The sequence below is a fragment of the Chelonoidis abingdonii genome, chromosome 17, assembly GCF_003597395.2.
Source record: "Chelonoidis abingdonii isolate Lonesome George chromosome 17, CheloAbing_2.0, whole genome shotgun sequence".
Taxonomy (NCBI): domain Eukaryota; kingdom Metazoa; phylum Chordata; order Testudines; family Testudinidae; genus Chelonoidis; species Chelonoidis abingdonii.
Window position 1 is genome coordinate 18,118,820 of NC_133785.1, and position 26,420 is coordinate 18,145,239.

Consider the following 26,420-nt stretch of genomic DNA (forward strand, 5'->3'; position numbering starts at 1 on the left):
AAAAATACAATTTAAACATTTCCAGCAAACTACACACTTGCAAATACAGAAAACAATGTAAAAACCTATATTGTTTTTCTATCTGTACTTACAACTTGGAAACAGAAGATTAGAGAGCCTGGAGATAGTGTGATCACCCTCAGAGCCTAAAGAGCACACTGACACAGAACAAAGGACTCACACCCAAAACTTCCCTCCCTTGAGATTTGAAAGTATCTTGTTTCCTGACTGGTCCTCTGGTCAGGTGTTGTTTGTGACCCCTTTCCAGGTGAAAGAGACATTAACCCTTAGCTATCTGTTTATGACACTCCCGCATACCCCCACTGAGCTCCAACCATCTTCACCTGGACCCCACTGCATTACTTGTAAAAGGGGAGGGGAAAGCTGAACTGGAGCTATCCCTTTATTTACAAGGTAATGTAACATTTTAAATAGTATGATGATGTACAGGGACAAATTTCTCTAGTGTTTGGTATTTTAAATATACAGAACATCATAGTAATTTAATAATATTATAAAGTTTTCCCCATTTTTCTAGTATTTTAAATGTAGTTTAAATAGTCACCCAAATACTCAAAAAACTGCTGCAATAAAAAGTAGCAGACTATAACAGGATAGTTACATTTTAGGACCCTGCATAAGAATGCAAAGTTCTTTTGCTGAGTCATCCTACATAAAGATGCAGGGTACTTATTGTAAAGTTAGAGTAACAGGTGCATCTTGTTAGGTACAACCATAACACAAAATATGTATAGAATATAGCTCTGCACAGCAAAGTGAGTTAGAGAAAATTCCAGGGACACTCCAAAAACAGCCATATGCTAGGTCGAGGGAATCTAATTTTGGTTATGAATAATGCCAAACCCCATAAAGGGGATATGCTTATGTATATACAGAGTATGTATATTGTTCAGAGCCAAATCAGAAGTCAGCTGCTTACACAAACACTTTGTATGGAAAAATTACTGTTCCATGTACACAGCTAACACAAAACATTATAAAACGTTAATGAAGGAAATTGCAAGACAGCTGGAAGATAAAAGGTTTATTTTGCTACCTCTGTTAGAAGTATTTAGAGCATTATTTCTTGAAAAGGGAAGCATTAGCTAAAAGGGAAATGTTAGTGGGACCAAAGTATAGATTTTTAAGAAGTGTTTTCTTCAAGCTATCACTATTTCACTGATGGTTACTTACACCCTCTTCCAGACCAGTGCAAAATCAATGGGCCAACTGGGCCCTAGGCAAGAGGCCCCATGCCTCTCCCGTACCTGCACAGAGAGTTCATTACCGGTCAGTTCCAGCAAAACAATCAGGCTCAATCAGAGGCAGCCCATGAACGAGACAGGGCTGCCTGCTTCGGAGGATCTCTAGAGCAAGCGACTGCTTGTGCCCTTTGCCATTTTGACACAGCCACTGTCTCGGAAAATAAATCTAGTTATTTCCATTCATTAGAAACAAGCAGTCCCCACTCCCCTCCATTTGCCAGAGGCAAATGAGGCTGTAACTTGAGCAGCCCAAGATTCCCCAGGCACCTGACCAGGGAGGGGACTCGCCTAAGCACGGGAATCCCCCTAGCTGTGATTATTACCCCTCCCCAGGTCCCACGCAGATCCCGTAATTCCTTCCCCCAGCCTCTGTAGCCCTTGGCTTGGGTCCCACTGCAGGTGCCTTATCCCGGCACAACAGCTCCAGAGCAAGCGGGCGAAGCCGGAACCTCTACTCAGAGCACAAGTGGAAGTGGATGGGCGGACTCTCAAGCCTTCCCAGTAACAGACACACGCCCTCTCCAATAAGCAGAGAGGATCGTGCGGCGCTGGCCAATGGCAAGGTAGAGGGCGGGATTAGCTGACCAGGCGCCGGGAGCCTTGGTAACGCGCGGGCCGCATGTTACCCGAGCCTGTCTGGAGAGGAGGGAGCTGCCGCCCGGTGTCTGCCCTGCAGTCCCGAGCCCGTTGCCGCCGGGATGAAGATCGAGGAGGTGAAGAGCACTTCGAAGACGCAGCGCATCGCCGCGCACAGCCACGTGAAGGGGCTGGGGCTGGATGAGAGCGGCGCGGCCAAGCCGGCGGGGGCCGGGCTGGTGGGGCAGGAGAACGCCCGAGAGGTGAGGGTCCCCGACCCACGGGAGGCCGGGGTGGGCGGGGTGCCCAGAAGGCATAAAAAGGCCCCAGTGGGGAGCAGCCAGGCCTTGGTGGGGGGAGGCTCTGCTGCCCGTTTGCACATCCCACCCCCTCTCTGAGGGCCCCATCCCTTAACCGAGCTGGCGCCAAAACAGCCACCTGCGAGTTGAAATATCCGGCCCAGCTGCTTCGTGGCCCCCCTGCCGGGACTACTTGTTTTGCCCCTTCCCTTGGCCTCTCGGAGGGGCCGGAGTCCACCTGCTTAAATCTTTGTGTCTCCTGCGGGTTCTTTCGTAAAACTCCAGTTACCTGCGCCCTGTGGGCCTTCTTAGTCTAACCTCAGCTATGGCAGCTCACCCTTACAGCATCCACAGATGTCAAAGCACTTTACAGCAGAAGATTGGTGTCATCATGTGTTTCTTATGGTGGGGAAACTGAGGCACAGAGCAGCAAAGTGAACTCGCCCAAGGTCACACAGCAGCTCATTAACATCTGGTCACTCTCAGGCCTGTGTCTTATCCACTGGACCACACTCTCGTGTATCACTCTTAATACACTAAAGCAGGGGTCAGCAACCTTTCAGAAGTGGTGTGCCGAGTCTTCATTTATTCATTCTAATTTAAGGTTTCGTGTGCCAGTAATACATTTTAACATTTTTAGAAGGTCTCTTTCTATAATATATAACTAAACTATTGTTGTATGTAATCATTTTAAAAACCTTATTTACTTTAAGAAGCTTCATTTAATATTAAATGAAAATGCAGAGCCCCCTGGACTGGTGGCCAGGACCCGGGGAGTGTGAGTGCCACTGAAAATCAGCTTGCGTGCCGTCTTTGGCACGTGTGCCATAGGTTGCCTGCCCCTGCCCTAAAGGTTTAAGAGCCACTCCATTCTCAAACACTTATAGGTACATGTAAGTAGTTTGTGTTTACAATAAAGTTTCAGAACTCCTAGGTTCTATTTGTACATCTGGCACAGATTTTCAGTGATCTGGGGAAATCACTTCTTGTGTCTCTGCCTGAGTTTCCCCATCTATTATTGAGCTCATACTTAATGGTGTTATGAGTACTAATTCTTATAAAGCACTGTGAGTTCCTCTGGAATGAAAAGTGGTCTGGCAGTGTAAAGGTATTATTATGTCTATCTTTAAAGGAACATTCTCAAACAGTCTAATTTTTAAGTGTTCTGATAAATATCTAAATTCATTTCTTTAATTTATAGGCTTGTGGTGTTATAGTGGAATTGATCAAAAGCAAGAAAATGGCTGGTAGAGCTGTGCTGTTGGCAGGACCTCCTGGAACTGGCAAGGTATTGTCTGTCTTCTCAGTGCTGAAGATGTTCTCTACCATTCTGTCTTAAATATAATGGTGTCAAATATTTCCTAGTAATAATTTCAGCAGGTTCCTTCTCCAGTTTCTGAAGCTTTTTTTTAAGTTTAAACTTGAGCCAGAGTTGAGCCGGCATTGATCCCTGCTCCAAATTGTATTTTGCCATCTTATGAGCATGTGGTGGCAGTATCTCATTCTAGTGCCAACAGTATAAAAACTATTCTGCGTACACGAGTGAATGAAAACGTAATATGAAATACGTGGTTTTTAAAGAAGGGTCTTCTTAAACATATAAATTTGGGATTTTAAAAGCCTTTTAACTTTTGTTCCTTGCACTTTATAAGACTTAACTTTCATAGTGGATGTTAAAGAGACACTGCCCAATACTACTAAACTGTTTTATGACTAGCTTAAAAGTGTTTCTTGGCAGTGCTTTATAAATCCTTGGATAAAAGCCATGATGTAAGGGAAGAGTGCTGTAGTTGTATATGAGAAAGTAGAGTGGATAAGAACATAGGACCTGGGAGTCAGGATTCCTAGGTGCCACTTCTCATTCTTCCATTGTCTCATTGAAGCCACTTGTAGTACTCTATTTATAAAATGGAGCACTGTGAGGCTTAAAAGAATATTTTTTTTAAGCACTTGCGGGTTCTTGGACTAAAGGTGATATAATGAGCAAAGTGTTTTAACCTTCTGGAGTGGTATCCTCTTTTTCCACAAGATCTTGTAGTCATTATATGTTTATTTCTTATGAGAATTTTTAAGTGTGTAATAGTTCAGTCTCTTGAATTTTTATAGACTGCTTTGGCTCTTGCTATTGCTCAAGAGTTGGGAAGCAAGGTTCCATTTTGTCCTATGGTTGGAAGTGAGGTATACTCCACCGAGATCAAGAAGACAGAAGTCCTGATGGAAAATTTCAGAAGAGCAATAGGTAAGTGTTTAAAATAAAAGAAGAGTAAAGTGCTTAGGTTTGGGTTTTTTAAAAAATGAGAAAAAAAATTGTGAACAACAGAACACTAGATTTTTCCAGTTGTTCTGGTGAGGGGCAATGTTTTCATGCTCTAGTTTTCAATGTTCTTTTTAGCCCTGTTTTATTCGGTCTTGTTCCTCATCTTAGCTGAGTCAGTATCGGTTTTCTGCACTATGAAACTTAATGCAGTGCTCATGTCTTTGTCACCTCAGTTATTCCAGTTCACCTCCCTTCCAAAGCTGTGGCAGGAGGGAAATTTTTCCATTCTCTTGCCTTGTCCTCCAGGATCTTCTGTTCCTGCATATTGTTGCTGGACAAAGTTAGAAAAAAATTCTCTTTAGAATCTGTCAACATGAGTCTTGGGTCTGGAGGGTTTTGTAGAGAGGGAAATGCTCCTCTCTTTCTCTTTTCTCAATCCTTGCTAGCAAAAACTTAAACCTAAGTCTCCTACATATCAGTACTTTGCCTGACATTTTATTCTAAGTGAGCACAAGAAAATGTTCCATGCTAGTAAGATGAGTATCTTAAGTGGTAAATGCATTCTAGAATTAAAGAGGAAATTAACTTGAATTGTCTGGGTTTCATTTTATCTGAAAGAACCAAGTTAAATTTGCAACAAAAGATCATTGCGTCTTTAAATTAATCGTGTATTACTTCTATATGATTGCATCTGACAACTGATGAAGTACGTCAAAAATGGCCCTTGCATGCATTTGGATTACAAAAAGATAGCCTAATTGTTTTCACTCTGAACACAGTATCAGTTAATTTCCCTGGCTTCTATGTAGTGATTCACTGTGGATTTCAGCTAGGTATTTGGTGAAGAATCTCTCTCAAACCTGCAACCAGACAAAAGTGTCCCATTGATTTCTGTAAGAAAGCGATTTTCAGTAGTCTGATCTGTAAGTTACCATTAGGTTGGCACAGCTTGCGAGGAGGGAGATCGGAGATGAGGGAGAGCAGTCTACAATATTTCCTTGATGTGATGAAATTCCTTGTCAGAGCTTTGGAAACTTGAACCAGCAGATGAAACCTGTGTCATCCACATTCTCATTCCTAGAGATTGCACTAATTTAACTCCTTCTAGTTAACAGCCGGCCACATTGTTGGTGCTTCACGTTCTCTGAAGGTAGCACAGGGATGCTTCTAAACAAAGAGTGGTGCTAGTGAAAGACTGAGATTCTTCTATTCCCTTCTGTTGAATTCCATGTCAGATTTACCTAATGCAGGTCCTTTAGGGAGATTTGTTCCTTTTAACGTCAATTACAAAAAAGCCAAACATATTTTAAAGGATTAATGAGCCCCTGTTTTACATGAAGTAAACACTTTCCAGTCATGCTCAGATCTAATTTTTGGAAGTTTTACTTTCATTGTCATAAAAAGGAATTTCTAATGTGTGTTTTCAGAAAAGGGTTTTGTTTTCTAGTTGGAATAACCCCAATGCAAGGCATGTGATGACTGTAAGATAACACTTCTTGTGTGTAGAAGCAACTTATATCAAGTCTCACTGTGGTCCTGATGCATCAATGTGGGTTTTCGTGTAATTCTTCACATAGCATGTCACAATATGTGTGGCCTGTTATACATTTCATGCATAGTACTTTCAATAATACTGAGGTGGCTAAACCAACTGAAATGATTCTGACTAACAGTCAGATACCTGAGTCTCATTCACAGGGTTTCTTATTCTTGGATACAGCAAGAGTCTGCTGTGTTTAGGGACAGTACCCATACGGACAATCACTAGTGCACCAGATTCTCCAATTGTTCTGGGCCCTACTCATTGACACACGTCCTAACAATGTACCCAGTGTGGTTCCCATCTCGCATTTAGATTGTTTTCTTTGCCATATTGAAGGTGCTTTCTGTCAGAATTATTAATTGTCAGGATTCCTTAATACTAGACTTATTATAGGGTCTGACGTGCTTGGTGTTGTTCAGGGCTCATCAAGACAGGCAGTCTCTGCTGTGGAGAGCTTATGGTTCATAAGAGACATAAAAAGACAAGATGTACAGGGACTAGAAGATTATAGGGCAGTTCTGTCCTCTGATTTAAAAAAAAAAAAATCCTGTAGCACGGATGTTAATCCTGTATAGAGCTTATTAGCATTTGGCAAAGATGTTGACAGAAAATGTTAAAGTACACTTACAGTCAGAAATCTTTTAAAATAGCCACTGCTTAAACAGTATATTTATTCGTTATATCTCCAACCTATAACTGATTGCTTACATGGCAAACAAGATTTTGCTCCTCTTAATACTATTAAGCCAATAAATATAGGACCCCATAAGTTCCTTTTTAGAATCATGCATCTGAATATAACCAGAAAGAATGCCTCCACTAGGAGATCTTTGACCTAGATCTTCATATCTAAACTCCAAATTTGCCTCTTGCCTAAAATAAACCTTGCTCCTACTACATCCAGTTAAAATCTCTAACAACTAAGGAGCAATAAAACAATTCATTCCACTGGTTAGAGCAACCACCATTAGCTGTAAACCTCTGTGATATGCCACTTAAATAATGTGTTCAAAGCAGAGGCTTGTTAATTTCTCTGTTAAGGCACACCCAAGACACTATATAGAAATTATATTCTACGTGATGTGTATTGCAGGGTATTCAACAACAAAGTAAACTAACAATTCCACTGAAAATTATCAAACTCTTTATTTATCATTCACATTTGTGTGTCTTACTTTAAAAATCCCATTCTTAATACGAGGCCAGTAGGAGGAGACAGACCCATATTATTTTTGTCAAAATTATTCCCCTGCCACCCACCCAGTCAGCAGCTCAAGATTACTGATGAAGTATCTGGTCAATGTATTTATTTCAAAGCAAAATGAAAAGCTACAAAACAAGGGAACTTGTATAGGGTTCTGGTGATGTCCAGTCCTGTACAGAATGAGTTCCCTTGTGTCTCAGTACAGTCCACTTGTTATTTTTGGGATGGTGTATGAACCTCATAAAATATCTATTTTACAGTGCCTGTTAAGGAGTGGATTCTTTGAACTTTCATGTAGTTAGAACCTTTGCATAATTGTGGTGGTGGTATTGTATGGTCATATTATCCTAAGAATAAAACTCTCTCTACCCCATATTTAGAAACGTAACATAAATTAAAGATTTAATTATAGATGGTCATAAAAGGAATAATAGATATTATGGTAATGGGAGTCCTAGAGAAGTACACAGACTAGAAAAGTCTGCATCTCTCTAAAGGGGATCTGCTCTCAGAAATGCAGGAATAGTTTGAATTTTGCACACCACCAGAGGTCTCTGATTATATATCTGGTCCTGCTTTGGCTATAATATAGTACATTCATTTAAAAAACAAACACTTTAAATACCGTCAGAATCCCTTTAAAATAAATTAGTCACCATACATTTTTATCTTTAACTTTGTCACTAGAATCTCTAAAGTTACATGAAGGCATTGGTTTTTAAAATTTCAGTGACCCTAATTACCATCATTGTGGGTTAGGATTTTGGCTTAAATTGCATGAATGTCCTTAGCTTTCCAATTAAGAGACCTGGGGATCAATTTTCTCTCCTACTAATATAAAAACAAAACAAACAGGGTATTAATTTTATTTTCTAGTTTCCAAACTAGGGAATAACCGTGACGTACATTGTAGTATGTAAACACCCTCGATGCTCTCAAGTTTATAGACATTGGCCAGAATGACTTCTAGATGGTGAATAAGAGTCAAGAATAATTAAATGTAAATGGCCACTTATTTATACAGTGCAACTCATGTAAACTATTTCTTGTAGGATTGAGGATAAAAGAGACCAAGGAAGTTTATGAAGGTGAAGTCACAGAATTAACTCCATGTGAGACTGAGAACCCAATGGGCGGATATGGCAAAACCATTAGCCATGTAATTATAGGACTCAAAACAGCAAAAGGAACAAAGCAGCTGAAGGTATATATGATAAATTCTCTAGCATCTCATTCAGTGTCCCAGATATGCATCCTTTTACCTTTGTTCCCATCCTACTTAATTTTGTGATCTCTAGCCTGGTACTAAATAAAGTTTAAAATAGCCCATTTCTTCCCCCTGTCACCTGTGTACTGATAGTGAACAAATTGACCTGTTCATATTATTATATAGAAATATTAGACTCTTGGGTCTCTTACTAGTAATTTAAAGACTTAACTTCAGGTAACCTTCTGTGTTCAGCTACAGGGGGGTTTGTTGATCCAGGGGTCCTCTAAAACTGCCGTTTCCCCCTAACTTTCCGCACCAAACACACACCTTCAGACAGCTCAAAGTATAGCTCAGATTGCAAGAGATGCCTGAGTGTGTCACTTTGATAGCATTACCAGCCCCATGGAACAAAGGACTGAACTCAGGAGCCAAATGGATCTGCCGCTCCAAGGCAGCACATTTTGCTGTATGTGATGCTGAGCCTCACCCCAGCTACAGCTCCTTATTTATCATAACAATTAAATACATACGGAAGCACTTTTTTTAAAAACTAGTACTCCACCTGAATATTGGAAGATAGGTTCTTGAAATCTTGCCTGTATTAGTGTAAATTATTTCATATGTTCCTTGCCTCCTTTTTATGTTAAGGAAGAAAGTCCGGTGCTCTGAACATGTGACTGGGAGCCAGAAACCCAGTTTTGTTCCTAGGCCAGACCCTGACTCTCTTTGTTTCTGTAGACAAGTCACTTAATCTGTACCTCAATTTTCCTTCCCTATACAGTATATAAAATGGGGATAAGAGAATTTACATCAGCATCTCTGCTGATTAGAATATATTGCCTTCTATTTGTTCATTATGAAGATGCAAAATAAAGAGAATCATTAGTGGACGTAAATGAACCATCCACCCAAGAAAAGCAAAAGCACATGCCATTTTCTGGCTTCCACCTTGCTGATTTAATAACTGCATGCAGGAAAGAGAACAAAAGGAGGTCAGACTAGATAATTGCAATGGTCCCTTCTGACTGTAAAGGGTCACATCCCTCCATAAAAACATAAAAAGACATTGAGTGGTCGACTGGTGCTATCTATTCCAGAACCAACAGCTAGCCCTTTTTAAGGGTAGACTGGAAGCCAAGAAAAGCACTGCACCCTGAGAACAAAGAGTATATCAGTATGAAATGTAAAGGCATCCTCTTCCTGATATATACCAGCATCCTCACAACTTGGCATGATGCAATTTGTTAAATTATAACATTAATTCATCAGAAAAACAGATTAGGCAAGAAAAGTTTAAATACCCTCTATAAAGAAAAGTTAAGTAAAACAGTAAATATGACTTAGTCTCAAAGCCTCTTCCTCAGATGGCAGGGGAAGTGAATAAGGAAATTTTACAATACCCTTTGTGCATCCTGTTCTAGGTCTTGCCCTAAACGTTGAATTGAGCCTCAGAATTTCCAGCTTTGTGAAATCTTAACTCATTTTGTCCGACTGTCTAACAAGCTTTGGTTTAAATCTCATTTCATGCTCATTCTGCAATACAGGAGAACTGTCTAATCTCCCATGTTGTTTGTCTCCAGTTGGACCCCAGCATCTTTGAAAGTTTACAGAAGGAGCGAGTGGAAGCTGGGGATGTGATCTACATTGAAGCAAACAGTGGAGCTGTCAAGGTAAAGCCAAAACGTGACTTGACTCTTACCCTGCTTTGTGTACTCAGAGAACTTCCAGTGTCCCTCGGCCAAAGGCCCTGTGACCTGTTAACCTTATTTGGCTTGGACAGGCTGGATAAGACTGTTAAAGAAAGGTCTGGGACTTTGCTACTGTGGAGGGAGACGTTCCTCCTGCCTCAAGACAGGGTGGTCATCCAGTTCACAATTAAGGTCATCTTGGCAAGGAAGCTGTCTCTGCAGCTGCTTGGGATGAGCTTTCATTCCTTTAACCTTTAAGACCAAGGCATCTTTTCAAAAGGGAGGGGGGAAAAAACAAACAACTTTAGTCATTCTCAAACTGAAATACGCAGTGTATTTAATCTTTCTTTTATCTCTCTGATATTTTCTCCACAAGATGTATGCATGTAGAAGGGAATACTGCATTAGTTAGCATTCTTTTTATATCTGATTTAAAATGTAGCGTACAGTGATACTTGCTGTTTAATGGATGAGCATAATATTTCGTATCATATAATAAATCACCCACCTACAAAGAGATCTTGAACAGTTTTCCCAATCTCTAGTTAATCTGCTGGATTTGTCCTTTAGCAGAAATCACATACAGTTAAAAGAAGAGCAGAGGGAGGTGGAATATTCTCAGTGGGAAAATATCCGGTGTTTTTTAACAGGATTTTTAAGCCTTGATCAGTAGATAGGATATGCATGTTGCTAAGCGGGGAACAGGGCATATTCTGAAGTGTCAACCAAAGCTTGTCAGGACTGGAATTGTGAACCAAGCCCTTTATCAACTGTATGTCACTCAGTCTTGGCAATGAAACTAACTGTATACCTGTGTGTTTCTCTTCCCCCTCTGCCTCTCTTCTCCTCCTCCCCCCGCCCCCACACACTCTTTTTTCCACAGAGGCAAGGCAGGTGTGATACTTATGCCACAGAATTTGACCTTGAAGCTGAAGAGTATGTCCCCTTGCCAAAGGGTGATGTACATAAGAAAAAAGAAATTATTCAGGATGTCACCCTGCATGACCTGGATGTGGCCAATGCTAGACCTCAGGTACCTGACTCTAGAGACTAAATCTATGCAAAAAACTGTTCCTTAGCCTGAGGATGGGTACCAGGCTAACCCAATGGCATGTGGGGAAAGAGTGAGAAGCAGTGAGGACAGGGAATGCTGCAGGCTGTGAGATCCACTCATTCCACTGAAAAGATGCCACTAGTGAAAAAACAGTAGGTAGCACCTTGAAACCCATCTTCTCTCCCTTCCCCTGCAGTTCCTGGCCACAGAACCAGCTCCATAAATGTTCAGGGAGCAATTTGCTTGCTCAGCCTTTGTATATCTGCTTCTGAAACTCTTGGCAGCAAGAGTACATTTCCCAGCACCACAGACACATTGATAGATGCTCTTCATCCCATCCAGCAAGTAGCTTTCTGGTGAATGAGGGATTAGCCAGGGGGCACAAAAAGCAAGAAAAGATGAGAAGATGAACAAATACTAGAAAGAAAAAAGAACAGCAGCAAAAGAGGTGCAAGAATGAGCAACTAGAGAAAAAGGTGCCAGAGCATAGTACCAGGGAATACCAGGAGAAGGGGGTACCAGCCCAATACATCACAAGGATGGCTTCCTCAAAAGACATTGAGGAACCACTGTGCTAGAAGCTAAAGCATAATCTGTGCTGAAAAAGCCCCAACTAACCAAAAAACCTACAGGCTGATGCTAATAGGAGGTCTTCATAGGGAGCTGTTCCCATCACCACATAAAGAGTAGGTTACGTTCCATGCTCAATACTTAAAGATATGAACTGGCAGCAGCCAGCAGGTCCGCATTGTTTTTATTTATTGAAATGTTCTGGATACAGATTAACTTCCTTTGCTCTATATTTATTGTTTCGTTGGCCATGAAATGGGAACTGCGGACACGCTGATAAATGATCTTTGCTTGTCTGACTTCAGTGTGATTTCTGTAAGTGCCCCGTATCCTTTAGAAATGTTTACTATTAATATACTCCCCAGTTACTTGCAGCAGCACCTTAAGCATTCTACTGTAGCAACCTTTTTGTATAGTGTTTTGTAGAGTGTTTTTTCCTCTTTTCCCCAGTATTGGGAGGTCACCACTTTGTCAAGTGGTGTTGTATATGGACAGTGACTTTTTTAAAAAAAAATACAAATACTTACAGGTTCTGTATGTGAAGGGACACTCTCAAGGTTGACACTCTCATAATTTGACACTTCAGCTGCTTGATCTACTTGTTTCAAAATGTAAGCAGACATCTCCTCCCCCCCCCCCCGACTTGGCCTACAAAAATAAGGGATATAAAGGTCTTAAAATCTCAACACAACCATCCATCTTTTGGAAAGTTGAACACTCACAGTCCAAACAGGCAGCTCCAGCCTTTCTGCTCTCTGATCAGTTGCATTTGTGAGGAGTGAAATTGGCCGTACTATAGGAAAGGGTGTTAAACTTTGAGATTTCTCGCTTTTCTCTCTAAAGTCCAGACCTAAAAGGAGTGAAGAGGCATTATTTTAGCTAAAAAAAGATAAATTTGGAATCCCAAGGCAGTGAAGTGATGATAGGTCTAACAGTTGGGTTAGAAACAGAATCATCCATTGTTAGAACTAAAATATTACAAAGCGTCCCAAATAAATGATTATTCAACTTTTGTACCCTACTTTCTATAATAGTCTGGTCCATATCAAACCTGGTGCACGGAGCAACAGCACAGGAAGGAGAAATCGTTGATCTCTAACTTTGCTTTTTCCAGGGTGGGCAAGACATTCTTTCCATGATGGGACAATTGATGAAGCCTAAAAAAACTGAAATCACAGGTATAAAAATTGTTTGCACCACATCTTTACCCTCAACATAAGCTATACATATGCCTACTAGACAAGGAGTTGAAAGAAGTGAATTTATGTAGCATCTCTAATAGTGAATGTATTTCAAAATACTTCAGAAAGTAACATGTTAGGTGCCAGCAGTGCAGTGACCAGAATCAAATGCAGCACCATTATACAAATAATATCCCATATGTTGCTTAAGACATTGGAGCCCATTTTATTGAGGGAGAAAGTCAGGACACTAGGATTATCCCCCTATTCTTTCAAAATGGTGCTACTTGATATGGTAGGGGACCCACACATTCCATGAAGGAAAAAACAATACAATTATAGAACTAAATTTTTCTTTCACCTTGGAGTGTGCTACCTGTTCTCATATTATGCAGCTGTACAATAGTTTTGCAAAATGGCTGTGAAAGGATCACTGTTGAGTGGTTCTGTGTGGCATTGACTCACCTATAGCAACAGCCGAAGGACTTTAATATGGATGCTGTAAGTGGAATTGATTTTCTTCTTACCTACAAATCACAAAAGGAAAATACCTACAGTAAAAATCTTTTGTCCTTTTTGCTTTGAAAGAAATGGTGCTTCAACAAGTGTCTTATTTAAATTCAGATCAAAATCTGTTTCAATACTGAAGTTGAATGATGCTCTTTTGAAGTAGTCCATCTCTTGCAGAGATCACCTTCCATATTCTAAAGTCAGACTGTATCTCTGTAACATCTTGCACAGCTTTGGGATCCATATGTTCAATTATATTTTTGCTTATATTCAAATGTTATGTTAAAATAAACCAGCAGTATTTAGCTTTCCTTCCATTCTTGCTTGGAAACATTGTCAGAGTTCCTCACAAGCTATGCAAGTGGGAGAATTATCCTAGTTGAAAGTACTAAGTACTCGGCATTCAAGCAGATGATGATGAATAACGGAATTCTTCTCTCACTCTCACAATTTGATGCCTCAGGGTGTTATGTTCATGTGTTTTAACTGTGGAATGTATAAATGTAAGATAGAAAACAATGGGTTTTGTAGAAACATTGAAATTGGGAAGAGAGCAATTTTATACTGGATCAGACCTGAGGTCAGTCTCATCCAGTATCCTGTCTGACAGTGGCCAATACCAGATGCTTCAGAGGAAAATGCAAGAATCCTGTAGTAGGCAGATGTGGGATAATCTGCCCTGACCAGCCTATCATTGCTGATCTCTTACAGTTAGAGAGAGGCTTAATCCCTGAAGTATGAAATTTCATATTCCTTCTAAAAATGTAGCATTAATTTTAACTCAGTATTTTTTATATCTATGTATGTGTTCTGCCCTTTTTGAATCTTGCTAAATTCTTAGCCTCAAGAACTTCATGTGGCAATGAGTTTCATAACCTAATCGCGTGTTGTGTGGCGATATGGTATATTTTTGAATTTGCCACCTTTGATTTACCTACAGAGATGAATAACAGGGGACATTAGACTTGGAACTTTTGTTCTACCTGTATTATAATACAAGACAGTTAATGAAATTAATCAGTCTTTTTAATCTCTCTTCACGTGAGATTTCCGTGCCCTTAATTATTCTCATCACACTTTTGACCCATCTTAATTTTGCAATATCCTTTTTGAGAAAGGATGACCAATACTCCACATTATTTCAGATGAGGCTGCAGCATTGATTTATATAATTTACTCATAGACTTTAAGGTCAGAATGGACCATTATCATCATCTAGTCTAGCCTATTTTCTGTATTGTTCTCCATCCCTTATGCATTCTACATCTTGTTTTGTTTTGATTGAAGATTGGGCAGAGATCTTTGATCTGCCCATGACACCACTCAGGTCCCTTTCCTGAGTTGATAAAAGTGAATTTAAAAACTTTAAAGCATAAAGTAGTTCAGTTTTTTCCCTACAATGTTCATTGCTTTGCATTTATGGACATTGAATTTTTCTTACCATCATGTTGTCCTGTCTCCTAGCTTGTTTAGGTCCTCGGAAGTTCCTCCTAGTCCTCTCTGGATTTTGTCATCTGCAAATTTTGCTACTTCGTTACTCACCACCCCCTCTCCAGATCATTAATTATTTTAAATGCTAAACCTAGTTCAAAAGTTTAACCTTTTGCCATAATGAACGCTGACCATTTAACCTTATTCTTTGGTTTGTGTGTCCTAGCCAGTTTTTGATTCTTGACAATACTTGGCCTGTCGCCCCATGGGTAATTGGCTTCTTTAGTAGCGTCTTGTGTGGGATCATGTCAAAGGCTTTTTGGTGGGTAATCAGCTGAACTTGAGACCCTAGTGTTACCCTCTGGCGAAAAGAGCTGATGTGATCTTTGGATACATAAACTGGAATCTCAAGTAGTGGTAGAGAGGTTATTTTATCTCTGTATTTAGAACTGGTACAACCGCTGCTGGAGTATTGTGTCCAGTCCTAGTGCCTATAAATCAAGAAGAATATTGATAAATTGGAGAGGGTTCAGAGAAGAGTCATAGGGACGGTCAAAGGATTAGAAAACATGCCTTATAATGATAGACGCAAGATGCTCAGTCTGGTTAGCTTAGCAAAGAGAAGATTGAGTGGTGATTTGAACACAGTCAATAAGTACTGACATGGAGACAAATACTTGATAATGGGTCCTTCAGTCTAGCAGACAAAGATATAACAAGATCCAACAGCTGGAAGTTGAAGCTAGACAAATACAGACTAGAAATAAGGCATTTCTTAAAACAGAGTAATTTATCATTGGAGCAACTTACCTGGGATTGTGGTGGATTCTCCATCACTGACAATTTTGAAATCAATTTTTTTCTAAAATCTGCTCCAGGAATTATTTTGGGGAAGTTCTATGGTGTGCAGTATGCAGGAGGGCAGACTAGATGATCACAGTGGTCACTTCTGTTCTAGAATCCATCAATAGAGAAAAAGACGTGCAAGATCAGTGCGACATGATTTTCTGTTGCAGAATCCATGCTGTATTTTAATTTTGTTTTTCAAGTTGCTTTTTACACCATTGATGACAGGTTGAACAAAATGGCCAGCTTTGTATACAAGTTCCAAGAACTGAAAGTGAGAAACAGTAACTCTCCCAGAATGTGAGCCCTACATCATACTTTCATTTCTCTCTTATGCGTATGAGAAAACATGGAACCTTGGCTCAACCTGACTCTCCTACCACAGAGTCTGCATCATAGTGACTCACCCTTTCCTGATAGGATATCAGTTTAGAACAGAGGTGGGCAAACTACAGCCCATGGGCCACATCCGGCCCATGGGACCCTGCTGCCCAGCCCTTGAGCTCCTGGCCCAGGAGGCTAGCTCCCAGCCCTTCTCCTGTGCTGTCCTCCCACACCTGCAGCCTCAGCACGCCGAACCACCGGTGCAATACTTAGAGTGGCCAGGGAGCACAGTTGCAGAGCTGCGGCCTGACCCGGTGCTCTGGGCGGCGCAGCTGTAACGCTGCCAGCCACCAGTGCTCTGTGCTGCGCCGTAAGGGGGCAGGGGAGTTCGGGGTGGTGGTCAGGGGGCGGGTGTATGGATAGGGGTCAGGGGGCGGGGAACAGGGGAGTTGGATGAGGGGGAGGGGTAAAGTGCATGCAACCTATATGTTTTTCTTGGGGGGTTGGATGGAGTGGCAGGGGGCAGTCGGGGTGGGGGGTCCAGGGGTGGTCAGGGAGCAGGGAGTGGTGGATGGGGCAGGAATCCCAGGGGGGCCCATCAGTGAACAGGGGGGTTGGATGAAGCAGGAGTTCTGGGGGAGCCGTCAGGAGGCGAGAAGTGGGGGGGGTCAGATAGGAGGTGGGGACTAGGCCACGCCTGGCTGTTTTAGGGGAGACAGCCTTCCCTAACTGTTGCTCCATACACGATGTGACCATCAGGCCAAAAATTTGTCTACCCCTGGTTTAGAATGAAGATGCTAGGAAAGTGGCATCCCCCACTTTAGCGTCTTAGGGTCCTTCACATAGATGCAGAGAGCACTAACAGAACAACTAAAATGGTTTTCTTTCCTGTCTCTTAGACAAGCTTCGAGGGGAGATAAACAAGGTGGTGAATAAATACATTGATCAAGGCATTGCAGAGCTGGTCCCAGGTGTGCTCTTTATAGATGAGGTTCACATGCTGGATATTGAATGTTTCACATACCTGCATAGAGCACTAGAATCTTCTATTGCTCCCATCGTCATCTTTGCTTCCAACCGAGGAAACTGCATTATCAGGTACGGTTTTTAAAACTGAATTCTGCATGGTTCACCTCTGTCCATAAGACTTAGAATTAGCTGTCTCCATACCAAGAACTATGATCTTTGAATGCTTTCATCTTTGGTGCTGACACACCTCTGATGATCATCTGGATGGATCATGAGCCGCGTCCAATGCTCAAGGGCTGCACCCTGGGGAAAGAAAGATGACTGGGTTAGAGAGTTGAGAGGAAGTATTTTCTTCATCTTGTGTTTCCAGGGACCCACCTTTCGATCCCTTCAGCAGCTGCCATTGCCAAGTTTGTTTCCTTGTTCTACTGTAACTGCCCTCTTCTTTGGCGTCCTTTAACATACACATCTCCTGCCTGTGTCCCTCCCGGCACATCTACATTCAAAACACTGCTGCTAAGATCATCTTCTTGGACCTTATTTCCCCTGTCCTCTTTGAGTTTTTTCTCTGGCTCTTGCTCCTCCACTGCAACAACTTTTAGCTTCTTGTTCTCACCTTTAAAGCCCTTCTCAGTTTACTCCCTCCCCCACTTTCCAGTCTTATTGCATTGACGAGGCCTCTTGTGCTCCTCCAGCAATGGCAGCCAGTCCATCTCTCTCACAAGCGCACGCACACTTTCTTCCATGGCTCCCCTTAATGTATCACATATTCACTCAGACTCTGAAATAGTCAGTAAATTCGCTATTTTCCCTCAGATCCCTCCAAGTTCCACTTCTACCATGTTGCCTGTGGTAAATTCCTAGCTGATAATTTCTAGATAAGTTGCCAGTAGGGATTGATACTGATTTTGTTTTAATTCATTGAACCTGCAAACACTGTACATAGCTACTCTGTGTAATCAGATAATCTCACCCTTGTCCTCCCTTCCCCAGTCCCCTCTGTTTGGTACCCCCACTTGATGCATCTGGACTTCAACTGGAAATCTCTTTCAAAGAGGGAACATATCTTTCTGTGTGATGTCCAGAACTTAGCACATTGACCTCTGGACACTGCAGTATTACAAATATTAAAATAAACTGTGCAAAGAACAGCAGCCCTGGAGCAGGAGACCTAGAGAAATGGTACCACCATATGGCTTTTGGTGATTGAACAGTTGTTACTAACAGGGTTAGCATGGCTTCACTCACCAGGGATTAGGTAAGGATTGGTATTGTATCTCCTTTGGACCCTGTAAAATACAAAGAAGACCTGTTTAAAGGATTGAACTTCCCAAGCACAGGACACAACTGAAGATACCGCTAAATAATTAACCTGGTAGTAAGGTACATTGGTGCCACTATCTTATCACTTGGGAAGTGGGAGGTCACAAAATGAATGCCTTTCCTCTTGCCTTAAAAACAGGTCATAGATTACTGCCGCAATACCTGAAAATCCATTGGCTTAGTGTTTAACAGATCATACTACTATCCCAAGTATTTTAAGTATCAGAGGGGTAGCCGTGTTAGTCTGGATCTGTAAAAGCAGCAAAGAGTCTTGTGGCACCTTATAGACTAACAGACATATTGGAGCATGAGCTTCGTGGGTGAATATCCACTTCGTTGGATGCATGTGACGAAGTGGGTATTCACCCAGGAAAGCTCATGCTCCAATATGTCTGTTAGTCTATAAGGTGCCACAGGACTCTCCAAGTATTTTAAGTTGCTTTCCATTTATATCTGCCTGCAGATGGCCCTTAACAGGATCAAGAGGTGTATCTAGTCATTTGTATGATACAATTGGCTCTGTATCCTAGTATGGCTAGGAATAGCTTCATATGAAAGCAGAGTGCCATCTACTGGAGAACATAGTGGGAGATGTTTTCAAAAATTTACTTTCTAGTTGACCCTTTCCTGTGGCAGGTCATGAGCAGAGCCCGAAGCACTCAAATACTGGCACTGAGTTTGGAAATTGAAAGGTCATCATAGTTAGCAAAGGAATTGGTAGGTCTAGAATCCTTGGTGTCACTTTTCCCTGCTAAAAAGAAGAGTTCTAGGGACTACACTGTATGGTTAATGCGCAATCTTGCCCTTGCACCTCTCAGTCTGCTGGATGACTAACGTGGAATATAAACAACTACGATTCTAAGTGAGGGGAATAAAGTATATGGAAAACTGAGCAGTGGTGGCTGGTTTAAGCAAAGAAGATGCTCTCAGTGTTCAGTACTGCATATAATTTCTACTTTATTGCTTAAACACTACAGCAAAAATAATTTGCTCCTTGCTGGAATATGTACAGTATACTTGGGAATATCAGATAGGTGTAGTGTGTATGTTGTTTAGGGGCTGACTAGCACTACGAGAACAAGCTATAAAGAAGCTGACACCAACTAATTCCCATCTCTCAGCATTCCTATGTGAAGTCATTAAGAGTGCAGGGGAAAGAATATTTTCATTTTAGGCTGTTCCAGGTTTAGCATATGAACTCCGGAATCTGTTCTCCCTTGTCATGTACATAGTTCCCGTTAGTGTGTCTTGTGAGAGTGTTTGGTGGGAAAATAAACCCTTTTGTCCACAGGTTGTTTTATAATGGCCTGACTCAGTTGCCAGTATCTAAACCAAACCCACATATTGAATTCTGAATGAGGAGTCTGACCTCTAGTATATCTCTTCCAGAGGCACAGAGGATATAGTGTCCCCTCACGGAATACCACTGGACCTTCTGGATAGGGTGATGATTATTCGAACCATGCTGTATACGCCTCAGGAAATGAAACAGGTAAGGCCTATATTAAATATTTCTTTAAAAGTCTCTGGAATTCCAGCCTATAGAGGTAAGAACTAGCACTTACCTGTGTGTGGTGATACATTGTAGCTATTTGATCTCTGCTCGAACAGCAGGGTTTACTCCCAGAACCATCTCTGTGCCATGAAGTCTCCTATGGACGCGGCGACTAATTTGCCTCTCTGGGTTGGTTTTTTGGTGTGGTGTGTGTGGGTGTTCTTGTTTTGTTTTTTTTAACTGGTTGACCAGTATGATGAACTAGAGCGGTAGTCTGAATTTTGCCCACAAAAGGGTTCATTGGTAAGCTGGCTGGGGCTTGAAAGGCAAACCTTATCTCGCAAGAAAAGGAGTGGATTGCTGTTGCCCTGATCTCTAATATAGAGGTGCTGTCTACACAATTTATAGGCTGCAATGTGCAGTGCTTTTTTGCTTAATATGAAATTGAACATTATGGGTTGGGACCTTTGGTCTCTGCAGGCTGCACCCCTGTGTTAAAGATGAGGGCGGTTGTGTTGTAGAACTCTATAGGCTGCTCTTCTGCGACTCCTGCCCTAGATGGATTTTTTGTTTTTTTTAATCCTACTTCTGTCTCTAAACTTCACAAAACCACAGGGTACCTTTTTTTCCCCACACTCCTAGTTGGAATTCTGGAATGCAGGAGGAGTTGTAGCGATACATTACTTAATGCCTCAAGATTTTCCTGTGGGCCAACACAATGTATTGTATATCGATTATAATCCTTGGGTGCCATTATGATGCATCGTGTCAAAGAGCCTCCTCATTAGCGTCTCAATAGCATGAACTGACATGATACAGGAGCCATTACAGTTTATCATGTCAATTCTTTGTATTATTTAGGAGATAGTGTCAATGGCAGGGAGCGTTGTCACAAGATAATGGGCTCATGCTGCTGGATAAGTGCCAAAGTGAAGCTAGGGCATTTATCGAACATAAATGTAAAAGCAAAACCTCATTTCATTTGGTGTGAGGAGGCTTTTGTGAACGGCTGTTTCGAGGCACGCTCAGGATGGTTTTTGTGCACCTGAAAGGACAGCTGAAGCACTCTAGTACAGATTACAATTGAAATGGCCAGCCAGTACAGTAATACAATTGGGTTTTGTCTGTCTATGAAGTCAGTTTTAAAGTTCTGACTTGTTCTCAAAGCCTGGAGATTCAGTGAGGGTTGCCACTCTGTCCTGGATTTCCTCCTGTGGTGCTTACATTGTCTTAGGATGTATTACTGTAGCGGCAGTGTGTATTTTGAATTGCCTTTTGTTGAGTTGAACTATATTAAAATGTTAATATTGGACGTTGATAAAATAGAAACTGGTGTATGCTGTGCCATCACATTGGACACCCTCAAACTATCCCTGTAGCCTATTAAATGATTAAAGATCTAATTTATGAACTGTCCACTCTCAAAAGTCTAGAGCAGGAACTGTGTGATTGCCATGACCTGCTTGGGTGGGGGAAAAGACTGCAATAGTGCTGTTCCCAAGGGCATATACAGAGTCTTGCTGATTATGCCCAATAAACCATGGCACTGAGTGTTTAATGTGTCCATAATTAGACATTCTGCCTTAATGACTGACCTCCACCTCAGGAGGTTGGGAGTTGGAGCAACTGAGTTTCATTCATGACCAGATAGAGCTGTTCATGTTTAAAAAAAAAAAATTGTACAAGCCTTGGTTGGGGGTGGGAGGGAAATCACTTTGTTTTTAAAAGAATTTTTATATGAGTTTACTTTCCTTTTTGTTTTTTTGCTAAGAAAAAGCAGTTTTCAGAGGCAGTGGGGTTTGTTGGTTTTTTTTTAAGAAAAAAAACTTTGCCCTTGCTGGGGGTCACGTGAGAACTTTAAGCTCATTCTAAGGATAATTTTCATTACTCAAAAAAAATAATTTTGAAAACTCTGAAGCTTCACTTTTGACTGATTCGAAAAATGGGTCTGTGCAAAACTTTCACTTGTGCCTTGGTAGTTTATAGTAGATGTAAAATGCTTCTTAAATTTCTGTTGTGTGATGTAAGTTGGTAGCTCATATCCAAATTCCATTATCCATCTTTAGTCTGAGAGCAAAGGAATCCCAAATATCTTAATCCTACAGTGATGCGGAAGAAACTTGCTTTACAATAAAACACCAGCCCCCACATTTAATATGAAACTCTTATGCATAGTCATACCTGTACTTGCATAATTGGGACGTCTGTTCTTGAACTCTCTCGCCCAAACACTTCTTCCATTTTCCAGCAGTTTTAAATGTATTTGCCGGGTTTAGTGTCCTGATCTTATGTTCTTGTCACTGAGCAGCACCTCTCACAAGCAAAAAAGTTATAAAAGTTGCTTTTTAATATGGCATTAACTGACACTTCAAGGTGTATTATTTCTGGAGAGGGTTAATGTAGCAATAGCTGGAAGCATGGAAAAGTGAAGTTGATTTTACAATTTTTTTTTAAATCTCAAATCTAACATTAATTTGTAACATTCTAAAAGCTGCTTCAAAATGTAATGTTTTTAGAGCAACTTTCTGCTGTGTCAAACCCCTCTCTCTTTCTCACTCTCTCTTCCCCCACTCCTGACTCCCCTGCTGCATTTTATGGCTTTAATTTAAACGAGTGCTTCTTGATATCTTGTTTACAAAGCTGCCAAAGTGAAAAATACCTGTATTATATGAGGCTCGCAGTTCCAGAGTTATCTCAGCACTACAACACAACATCATTATCCAGTCTGCCCCTTATCACTCAGCTGGTAATACGGACTGCTGGGAGACTTGTGCCACTTTTGTTACAGCTTTATACACAGGCTTATTGGTGATATCTTGCTCTCCAACTTTACAAAGATCTTCAAACTGGTACAAGCTTGCGACTGTTCTTGAAAGATTAGATTCTTCTTAGTGATTTTAGGGAGGGGCAGGTGAACCTTATAAAGTAACTTTTTGATTTATTTACCATCTAACTTATCAAGCGAATAAAAAGTATGGTGTGGAGTGAGCAGCTGAGGGGAAAGCAGGGTTTTTCAGAGGGTTTGTAGAAGTGTGCTATATAGCAGTGACTTAGAGTATGCGTGATTGAGATTGGGGCATCTTTGTGCCTCTGTGTACAGAGGACTCCATTGTCAGTAACTATGTGGTTGTAGTGATTTTCCTTTGTAAGCTTTATACTAGGCTTCTAATTACTGAATAGGCTTAACCAGCCTTGCAAAATCATCATGAAACTTTACCAACGCATGCAGTCCCTCCCCTGCCCTTTACAATGATGATTAATGATGTCCAGAGGTATTCAGGATGATTTAGGATTTTGCAGGGGGTGAGAGGGAGGTATTTTTTGTTTTAAAGGATGCAGTGTATGTTTGAAACAAAAATCATATTTTTATTTCATGTCTCATCTCCTAAACAGGATATCCTGTCTGCCATTGTGTGCAGGGTATGGGTGTGTGTACACACACAAAAATTAATAAGCATGGGATCTGCTGCTGTCCAGACTGTTACATGACTGCTGCAGCTTCACTTCTCCACCTTATATCCCAACAGATCATAAAACTTCGAGCCCAGATAGAGGGAATTAATATTAGTGAGGAAGCCCTAAACCATTTAGGAGAAATTGGTAACAAGACAACCTTAAGGTAAGTGGAGCCCATCAGAATTTTCTCACACCCTGCAAGGAATGGATATGAAAGTACTTTGGAATAGTACACAACACCCTTCCCAGGGTAAGAGTGAGCCTTAGTTCCTGGACAGTGACCTCTAGTCCCTTAGAAATGGTTTTTAACGCTATCCAAAAGTGATAGTCCTCCCATTTCTCCTACTGGGAGGTGCACTGGGCACTTCCTGGAATCCCACTGCTCTTTTGTGCCTCTGGTATAGAGCTGTTGGGAAGGAATCTGACAAGTTTACTTGTACCTTTTTAGGAGTTTGTGGTGACGTACTGGATTGTAACAGTTAATTCAACCTATCCTCTTTGATCACAGGTATGCTGTGCAGTTACTGACACCAGCTAACCTACTAGCCAAGATTAATGGGAAAGACAGCATTGAGAAGGAGCACATTGAAGAAATAAATGAACTTTTCTATGATGCCAAATCATCTGCAAAAATCTTGGCTGATCAACAAGAAAAGTACATGAAATAAAGCAGCTTGTTGCACATCGTATGCTTTGGAGTAACTTTTAACTCTTCCAAGGGTTGGCTTAATTATTGAAAAATGGGCAAGAGAAATATTAATGGTTAATCTCCATTGGGACTGAAAAGTATTTAAATGGTAAGATACTTCAAGACATGAAGCTAACAGCCCAATTTTTCCTACTTTGCTGGTAAGCAATAAGATGCTTCCTGATGCCTGTAACATTTTATTGTCCCTTCTACTGAGTGTATATGAAATGGATAATTTTTTTGCTTGTCCTTTAGATTTGGTTACAAAAATGCTCTAGGCTCAGGAAAAGCCTCTTGATTCTTTGAAGTCGATGCTTAAGAACAGTCTGTTTTCTTTATGAACTTTGTTTTAATTTGTTTGAACAAGTTCTTCCTGCTAAAAATTTTGAAGTGATGTTTCTCTGAAGCGCGTTTTAATAAAATATTTCAAGTAATGCCTGTTGTGCTTCTTTCTTTCTGTATGCTGGTCTGCCTGAAGAAATGACCTCTCATGTCTTCTGACCTTTTTTGAGGTAAGGATGAGTGAAAGAAAAATAGAATTTATATCTTGTTTGTTGCTTCGTGACATAATTGTTTATCAGGAATCTAATGTCTTTGGGGGTGGGGCAGTTCTAGACACCGCTTTTGGTGAACCGGAGATGTGTAGTGGAAGCTCTCTTGGCCTAACAAAACCCTGGATCCTATGAAGAGGCAAGGTATAATCTCCAACAAAAAGATCTCTTATTCCAGTTGTTAAGGGTTTTTTTGGTTGTTACTCAGTTGTTTTTAAACGGCCTGATTAAAAATCACTTCCCTTACCAAGGAATATTCTGGTGTGTCCTCCTACTAGCTCTCTAGTCAACCATATTTCCTCCAAGGAATATAAGGGTACACAAGACACTAATTTCTAACCAAGAGGAAGAATTATCCAATGGTTCAGATGCTAGCTTGAAATTCAGTGGACCTGTGTTTAATTCTCTGCTCTGTCTTAAACTTCCTGCCTGATTATAGGCAAGTCACTGACTCTGTGCCTCAGTTCCCCATCTGCAAAGTGCAGGAGAACACTTAAGGGTGTTGTGAGGGCAAATGCAGTAAAGATCAAAGCTCTCAAGTATTACAGTAATGGAGGCCAGATAAGTACTTAAGATAAATAGAATGGGGAAAATTTAGAAAATTTTAAAGCAAGCCAAAAACAGTACTTTTGTGTTTTGCAAGTTTGCCCTTTAAAATATGGATTTTGCCACTTCACATGCATTTGTTCAAATGTGTGGTTTACTCTGACATAGGGGAAGCTTGCTCAGCAGAGAACATGTCTGCTACTGCACCTCATTTGAGCCTTTAAGCAGAGATTACCAGTTGTGCTATACATGTAACAGTTTCACAATGGGGAAAAAATAGGCCAAGTCAACCAGAATTCTCAGATTTCACCTAATTCAAACTTAAACCCACAGTTCTGAAAGTGAGAAATTGTTTTACTGCCTACCATCCAACAAATAACCCACTAATAAATCCTACATTAACGCTTTGCTGAAAGTCAGGATTTCCCTGTACAATTGGCAAATATAATACCCATGGGATTCTTCCTGAAAATGGCAATTTCCAAGGCCCTATTTTTAAAAAACAAAACAAAACAAAACAAAAAACCCATTAGTCTAGCTTCCTGGAGAATTTCTTCTATTTTAAGTGTTCTAGGTCTTGCAGGAGAACCTAAGATTAGTAATGCCTTCAGAACAGCTGGAGTTCCTGGTTCAAACCCATACAGACTAATACAATACATACAGTAGTTCAGTAGCACTCTGAGTAATAGGAACTTTTACATGAATTAGAACTTTATCCATATGTGACAGTCTGGTATTGTGCTCTGCCAATTCCTGAAGAGATTTAAACTAGTTTCTAACAAAAAGTTAACCTACCATGGTTATCAAAGTCGCGTACTTCAATTTTGTTGAGACAAATTACTGTTCCTCTTTCCATTTTTCCCAATGTGTGCGTGTATGCATTTTGTTTCACAGCTTACAGTTGCCAGGGCAGGCTCAGAAGCTTCCTTGTGAAGTTGTCTTGCACTTTAAATCTAAAACCAGTCAGGCATTGCCTAACTCTTCTGTCCTCTGGCAAGAAATTCCATAGCTAGCCTCCTGCTATGGGGAAGCCTCTGCCCCCAGCACCTGATAGTCTAAAGCTACATCCTATAATCTCATCCCTGTGGTGACGCACTGTTGTGGAAGATGAAGAATCTTTGGCGTAGTCATGTCCCCATCTATAAAGGTGCTTTGCAGCTCAAGACTAGGACTTTGAATTCTGTTCTGTCTGCTACAAAGAGTGGACAGGCATTTACTGAAGACAAGTTGCTCAGGGTGAATAGAGGTTGAATGGTTTGGATTTAATACCTCTAACAAATGAGGGGTATATGCAGCTACAGATATTGTCAATTTAAGATCTCTCAGGGCCTGTAAGTCCTCCTACACAAAATTCCCATTTTATTTTACACACCATGGAGGGACCTATCCCATCCTTTAAAATAGAATACTTTGTCATACAACCCTAATAATATT

At 40.9% G+C, this 26,420-nt stretch overlaps 1 protein-coding gene across 1 annotated transcript; it reads left to right on the forward strand.

Annotated features, from left to right (window-relative positions):
• The first annotated feature begins 1,853 nt into the window (after nt 1–1,853).
• On the forward strand, nt 1,854–24,323 carry RUVBL1 (RuvB like AAA ATPase 1). The gene is made up of 11 exons (XM_032802754.2): nt 1,854–2,104; nt 3,342–3,428; nt 4,247–4,379; nt 8,197–8,348; nt 9,935–10,024; nt 10,926–11,075; nt 12,781–12,844; nt 16,858–17,056; nt 19,640–19,742; nt 23,273–23,364; nt 23,710–24,323. The coding sequence occupies exons 1-11, from the start codon at nt 1,964–1,966 to the stop codon at nt 23,867–23,869; spliced, it is 1,371 nt and encodes a 456-aa protein (XP_032658645.1). The 5' UTR covers nt 1,854–1,963; the 3' UTR covers nt 23,870–24,323.
• Nucleotides 24,324–26,420: the final 2,097 nt, after the last annotated feature.